Raw genomic sequence first — 6246 nt, 5'->3', positions numbered from 1 at the left:
CGTGGGCGTCAATCTTGTTCCCCTTATCCCGCTGTTATACGTCGTCCCCCGATGGACACGGCACCTGCCGGTGCCGCCGCATGGCACCGCCTCTGCGCCCGCGCCGTTCCCGCCGCGCGATCCGCTCCTGCGCCTGCCGCGCCTGTCGGACGTCGACGCCGCGCTCCCGGGCCAGGCCCCCTTCGGCCACGCCGTCTCGAACGGGTCCTTCTCCAAGATTGTGGCGCCGGGCGTGCGCACGGGCTGGGTGGCGGCCACGCCGGCGTTCGCGTACGGGCTGAGCCAGACGGGGGCGAGCTGCAGCGGCGGCGCGCCGAGCCAGCTGGCGGCCGTCATGGTGTGGGAGCTCCTGCGGTCGGGCGAGCTCGAGCGGCGGCTCGTCGAGGAGTCGATCCCGCAGCTGCGGGAGCGGCATCGGCGGGTGCTCGAGGCGGTGGAGGCGCTCCTTGTGCCGCTGGGCGTTGCCGTGAGGAGGTCGAGCCTTGCCGGGGCCGAGGTGTATGGGGGGTATTTTGTGTGGCTGACTCTGCCTGAGGGCGTCAGGGGGGCGGACGTCGCGGACAGGGGCAGGGAGCTTGGTGTCACTGTTGGTGCCGGGGAAAGGTTTGAGGTCGCGGGGGATGAAGATGGCGCTCGGTTCGAGAGGGAGGTCCGCATCTGCTTCTCGTGGGAGGAGGTTGAGGACGTTGTCGAGGGGGTCAGGAGGCTGAGCCATGCCGTGAGGGATGTGCAACAGGGCAAGTTTGTGGCTGGACGCAGGGTTGATGCGACGTACATTGAGAAATGATAAGCCATGTTTCCTCAGACATGGCCAGCCTGCATACTGCCTTGTGTTGTAAGCCTAAGGGGAGCTGAAGAGAGATCTTGAAGTCTGCTGGTATTGGCGTTCTGATGCTCCTAGTTGCGAGTGCCGTGGCACCAAACCCCTAAGAAGCTCCATGGCGTGGCTTTTCAAGGATCCATAGGATCTCGGTGTTGATTCTCACGCAAGTCTTCACAAGAAAACTGGACAGCATCATAGCAGCAGGTGGTCACAGCTTGCGGTCCGCCAGCATCAGCCAACTCACGAATGGCATGCCTTCCATCTCATCCACGCAGTCATGTGCAAAACGTGCTCTTCAAGCGAGCTGCATCCATAGCGCAGGGCGAATCCAGACTGACCTCGAGGCGAATGTCCAATTGATCATTAAAAAGTATCAGTGCTGAATGTTAGGGTATCACTTCGCCGACAGCCTCCCCGCACCGTCCATCCCACGAGAAAAGCGTCCGTCCCCCGCGCAGCGACACCAGAGCGACCACATCTCACATCTCGTAAGACGTGGAATCCTTGAAGATGAGGTGCGGCTTGCGCTTCGCAATGTCGAGGATGGTGTCGGCAAACACGCCGTTCGCCCAGGCAAACCAGCTCCCTGGAAGTGCTTGTCAGTCTCCACACAAAAGTCAGAACAAAAAAAAAAAAGGGTGTCAACGTACGCGTGTAGGATGTGATAAAGTTGACATCAACGCTCTCGTGCACGAGGCCGAGCGAGGCCGACTGCAGAACGAGCTGCAGAGACTTTGTAATCTCGGCGTCATCGTCGGACGTCTGCGCCTGGATCATCAGGCTCATGGGCCAGGCGTTGGACAGGCCGACGTGGGGTCCGCCGATGCCCTCGAAGACGCGCCCCTTGAGGTAGTAGGGGTTGCCCGCCTTCTCCAGCAGCATCCTCCTCGTGTTGTTGTACACGCGGTTGGTCGTCTCGGTGAAGCCCATGAGGGGCAGCGCCAGGAGCGAGGGGTAGTTGGCGTCGTCCATGATGATCTGCGAGCCGTAGCCGTCGACCTCGTAGGCGAACACGCAGCCGTACTTGCGGTGGGTGACGACGCCGTGTTTCCAGATGCCGTCGGCGATCCTCTTGCTCCACTCCTGCAGGGTGTCGCCGAGTTCCTTCTTGCCGGACGCGTGCAGGATGGAGGCCGTGCGGTTGAGCTCGACGGACATCATGGCGTTGGCGGGGATGAAGAAGCCGAGAATGGTCGCGTCGTCGCTGGGGCGGAAGGCCGACCGCACGAGGCCCGTGTCCCAGTTCAGCGGGTTGCCGACGCCCTTGTTGTTCAGCGTCTCGGTGCTCGTGTCCGTCTTGCGCTGGAAGGTGTACTCGTTGCGCACGAAGGTGCCCGTCTGGGGGTCAAAGGTCGAGCGCGACTGCTGCTCCAGCACGGTGAGGATCGTGTCGAGGGCCGTGTACCACCTGTCGGTGAGGAACTTGGTCGACCCCGTGTTGTTGTGGAAGCGGTTGGTCAGGGCGAGGAAGTGCGCCAGAGAGTCGAGCTCGTACTTGCACTCAAAGACCGAGGCGGCCTCGTAGAGCGGGTGGACGACATCGGCCTGCTCCCCGTTGACGGCCGGCGGCAGGTTGCTGATGGGCGGCGGCTGGAAGGCGTTGCAGTAGGGCGACTCGATGACGTACTCGGCCTGCGTGTTGATGGCGCCCAGGATGAGGTTGAAGATGGCGGGGTCCTTTTTGGCGAGGGGCTGGTAGGGCGTCAGCTGGTTCGCCGAGTCGCGCAACCACTCGGCCGTGATGTCGCCCGTCACGATGAAGGACTGAGGGCCCTGCCATTTCCCGTCCCCATCAAGACCCCGTGCCGGGTGCTTAACGACGCTAGCATCGGTGCCGTCTGTGTGGAACTTGATGGTCGTGTCGGTGGTCGAGGGGAATGCGTTCTCGAAGAGTCTGGCCAGATCAGGGTCCTTCATGCGCGAGGTGACGTCCTTGATCACGCGCTCCACCTCGTCAGACTGGAAGGTCCGGCATCGAGCATCGGGTCGCTGGTACGGCAGCGCGAGGGGGCCTTCGCTAAAGGGGCGACTGTGCGACGCATTGTGAGTCCAGTCCCAGGTGGGAGGATCATGTGGCCGCGGCGTGTGCAGAGAGTACTTACTGGGCAAAGGTAGAGTATTGGGCATAGTTGGGACAGGCCATCTGCCGGTCGAAGAGACCTGGCGACGACTTACCGGTGGGGGATGCAAGCCCAGCGGACGCCTGGGCGACCCAGAGGCCGACCAGGGGCAGGAGGGTATCGAGGGAGTTGGGGAGAAGCATTGTGCTGCTATCAGACGGTGCGACCAAGGCAAGTAAAGGAGCGTGGTGAATAGAACATGAGAAGACGATGGCGGGTATGATGAATGACCAGTGTTGGGTTTATGTATGTGCGAAAGCAGTGCGCTGTCGCTGTCGTGGTGGCATGGAAATGAGCCGACGCGGTTGTCGAAAGCATGTTGTTGGTGTCGAGGTAGTTGGCCGAACAGAAGCTACGTCGACGGTGAACCATGCACATGGTCCACAGCATGCATTGTCCTCCCTGGCTTGCCTGGATACATGGCATGTACCTACCTTGGGTTCAGTGGGGCCGCCAAAGCTTGACCGGGTTTCCAGGTCCCTAGGTACCTGTTCGTACATAGTACATGTACATAGTACATGTACATAGTACATAGTACATAGGATGTAGAAAAAGAAAAAGCACACCAACTTTAAACCTCTACTACCCTATCCAGAAAGCTTATCCATGTACTATGTAAACATTTACCAAAAATGTACCTGATCAATGCCAGGCAATGTGCACGTGCATGTAGGTTGGTACAGTGGGTAGGCTCGGGGCACGCGTGACAGGGACACACCCCGCTGCGGGTCTGGGGGACGCGCTACTTGGCACGTTTAGGGGCTGATTTACAGGGGCCTCGGTCGTGGTTGAGCACCTGCGGTAAGGTACCGTACTTGTGCTATGTACATGTAGGACAGGTACATGTAGTACAGGCCCATCTGCACCATCTGTACGAATACATCCAAGGTCGGTACATCCACCATGCACGTCCACCATCTCATCGGCACCGCATCTCATCTCTGCATGAATCAATCCAAAGCCGTCCAGTCCTGTGAATGCCATGGCCGATATATAAGCGGCAACATCATTTCGCGGTCAGGGCCGAGACTTCACAGGGAGCACCGAATCATACCCTGCCGCCGGGAATTGCCGTGGCTCATTGCTTGATCTTATTCGAATGTAACATGGTGCTCTCCCAAGAAGCCTCCGTTCGTCCAAACCTTTTTGAGCACGCCTGATCGACACGTTGTCGCCCGTGCCTGTCAACAGCTCCGGCACGAGAGATGCAGAAATTGGGCGCAATAAAGACAGCGAGTGTCCATGTAGCATTCGACCATGTCCAGCCCGCCATGCCAAACTTTGTTCCCCCTCTCGGCTGCGCGTCGTGGGCGCCATGGAATCCATCTTGTCGTGTCGACGTGTCTGCTCCGGGTGCCAACAATGCTGACCCTTCACTTCTTTGAAAAGAAAGACATAATGTTGCCCTGGCCCTTGGGCGCTGCCTTCTTCGCCTTGGGCTGCGTCCCAGAGCTCGGCGCCGCAGCCACCTTGGCGAGTGCAGGCGCTCGAGGCGCGGGCTCGTCTTCCGAGAATGACTCCCAGGCTTCTTCTTGCGTCGTGACTGTCTTGGTCAGCATCGGTCCATGCCCCGGCTGCACGCGAGAACTCACCGAAATAACCCTCCTTGTCCACCGTCTGTGTCTTTTTCATGACGCGCCGCTTGCCGCGACGCCGCCCGTCGCCTGTGCTCGCCACGACCTCTTCAGATTGCCTGGCCGGGATGTCAGTCTTCCTGTCGAGCGCTGGCTCGTGCACGTCCTCCATCGGCTCGTCTGCCGCCGCTTCCTCCTCCTCCTCATCCTTGTCCTCCTCGTCCTCTGGCTCGTCCTCGCTCTCCTCCATCATCTGCCGGAGGGCCGCCTCGCGGTCCTGTCGAGATTTGCGGCCCCCTTCTGCAGCAGCCCTCTTCGGCGCAGGCAGCGGGTCTTCGTCGTCTTCGCCGTCATCCGACAGCGCGGGCGAGTCGACCGGTTTGGGCGTGGACGCGTTGGACGACGGCTTGGAGCCTCCCTTCGAGGCCTTGGCCGCCGCTTTTGGAAAATGCAGACATGATGCCCGACGAGCCGCCGCGCTTAAGCGAAGGCGCAGCCTTGGCCGGCGCCGCGGCACCTGCGCCCGCCTTTTTGGCAAACATGTCTCTGGCCGCCGCCGGCTTGGTCTCCTCCTTGACCTCGGGCGCCGGGCTGGGCGCCGCCGCCGCCGCTGGGGCTTTCTTCTCGGCGGGCTTTGGCGCCGGCTGGGCCTGCGGCCTGCTCTTGCGCTCGCGCCTCTTCATGTTTGGATTCGTGACGGAGCCGTACGTAGAGGCCATGGCGACGGGGTCCTCGTAAGAGTATTGCAACAGCTCACGCGTCACGTCGGACAGAAGCTGGTATTCCTAGGATAGGTCAGAAACTGCCAATCGAACATGGTGAATTGAGCGTCATAATGACTTGTTTACCTTGTTGGGGAAGGGGGCCAGGCTGTACACCTGGAAAGAGGTCACTTCCTCGTACGTGGCCAAGACATCTGAGCCGTGTCAGCAGCAGAACAGCGCAACGTGAGCAGTGAGGCGCACCAGTGAGACGGTCCTCGTGGACCAGGGTCAATGTGTGCGTGGGAACGTCGTCTCCCATGGCATCCATTTCTGGCGGTGAGCTGGTCATCTCGTGGTCGCCATCCTCCTGGACACCTGCTGACTTGGTGCCGTAGACCAGATACGTGGCATGGACCTTGCCAGGCGTCGTCGCATTCTGCGACTTGTGAAATTCGTAAAGCATTCTACTACTGTCAGAAATTTGTGGCAAGCTTTCCACGAGACACAGAGCTCACTCACCCCTTGGCGGTGTTGACGTGGACCTTGAGAGCACGGCTGAGAGTTCGATAGGTGACCATCTTATCCTCAGTGAAGAGGCGGTCCGCCAGGTATTTCGTGTACTCCTCCATCATGGTAGCAGCTGAGGGCCAATCGAACGACAGGACGATAGTGCCAAGCAAAAATGAGTCCCTCACATCAAGCCGTGATTTTGAGGCCAACGGCGAGCAGGTAGAAGGGGCGGCTGGTGCTGTGGATAGAGGCATACGGGAGAAACGCGCTTCGAGACGCGCTGTCACGTGGATCAATTAACACCAATGCCCTTCATCCCACACCATCGACTCCACTCTAGGCGGCACACCCCTGCAAGTCCTCAGACAAGGGACGCGCTGCCAAACCACCAAGACGCGACTCTCCATGAAAGAAAATCCGCCGCCATCATCGCCACATGCCGTGCAGTGCGCCCACCCAGAACCCCTGCCTGCGTCGTCGGCAGTCAGCAGCAACGCCCCCTCCCCCCGCCCCCA

At 60.3% G+C, this 6246-nt stretch overlaps 3 protein-coding genes across 3 annotated transcripts in view; 1 reads left to right on the top strand and 2 right to left on the bottom strand.

Moving 5' to 3' along the window:
* VDAG_10138 (aminotransferase) overlaps window positions 1–787 on the top strand; it is a gene marked incomplete at both ends in the record, with an annotated part of 1659 nt that extends 872 nt beyond the window's left edge. Inside the window, 3 exons of the mRNA XM_009659964.1 lie at window positions 52–144; window positions 176–466; window positions 536–787. Coding sequence (XP_009658259.1) covers window positions 52–144; window positions 176–466; window positions 536–787 — 636 coding nt within the window. The remainder of the gene's footprint in view (window positions 1–51; window positions 145–175; window positions 467–535) is intronic.
* A 515-nt stretch (window positions 788–1302) lies between these two features.
* Window positions 1303–3086, bottom strand: VDAG_10137 (DUF1237 domain-containing protein; the record flags this gene model as incomplete). Its single annotated transcript, XM_009659963.1, has 3 exons — window positions 1303–1409; window positions 1474–2852; window positions 2926–3086. 3 exons carry the CDS (start codon window positions 3084–3086, stop codon window positions 1303–1305), a joined length of 1647 nt encoding a protein of 548 aa, XP_009658258.1.
* Window positions 3087–4316: 1230 nt separating this feature from the next.
* VDAG_10136 (uncharacterized protein) lies at window positions 4317–5853 on the bottom strand (the record flags this gene model as incomplete). Its single annotated transcript, XM_009659962.1, has 6 exons — window positions 4317–4486; window positions 4536–4955; window positions 5035–5302; window positions 5366–5433; window positions 5483–5691; window positions 5741–5853. The coding sequence occupies 6 exons, from the start codon at window positions 5851–5853 to the stop codon at window positions 4317–4319; spliced, it is 1248 nt and encodes a 415-aa protein (XP_009658257.1).
* Between the last annotated feature and the right edge of the window lie 393 nt (window positions 5854–6246).

Source organism: Verticillium dahliae, genomic scaffold (assembly GCF_000150675.1).
Source record: "Verticillium dahliae VdLs.17 supercont1.32 genomic scaffold, whole genome shotgun sequence".
Lineage (NCBI taxonomy): Eukaryota > Fungi > Ascomycota > Sordariomycetes > Glomerellales > Plectosphaerellaceae > Verticillium > Verticillium dahliae.
The sequence above is the reverse complement of the archived record's forward strand: the minus strand, read 5'-3'. Positions and strand labels throughout refer to the sequence as shown.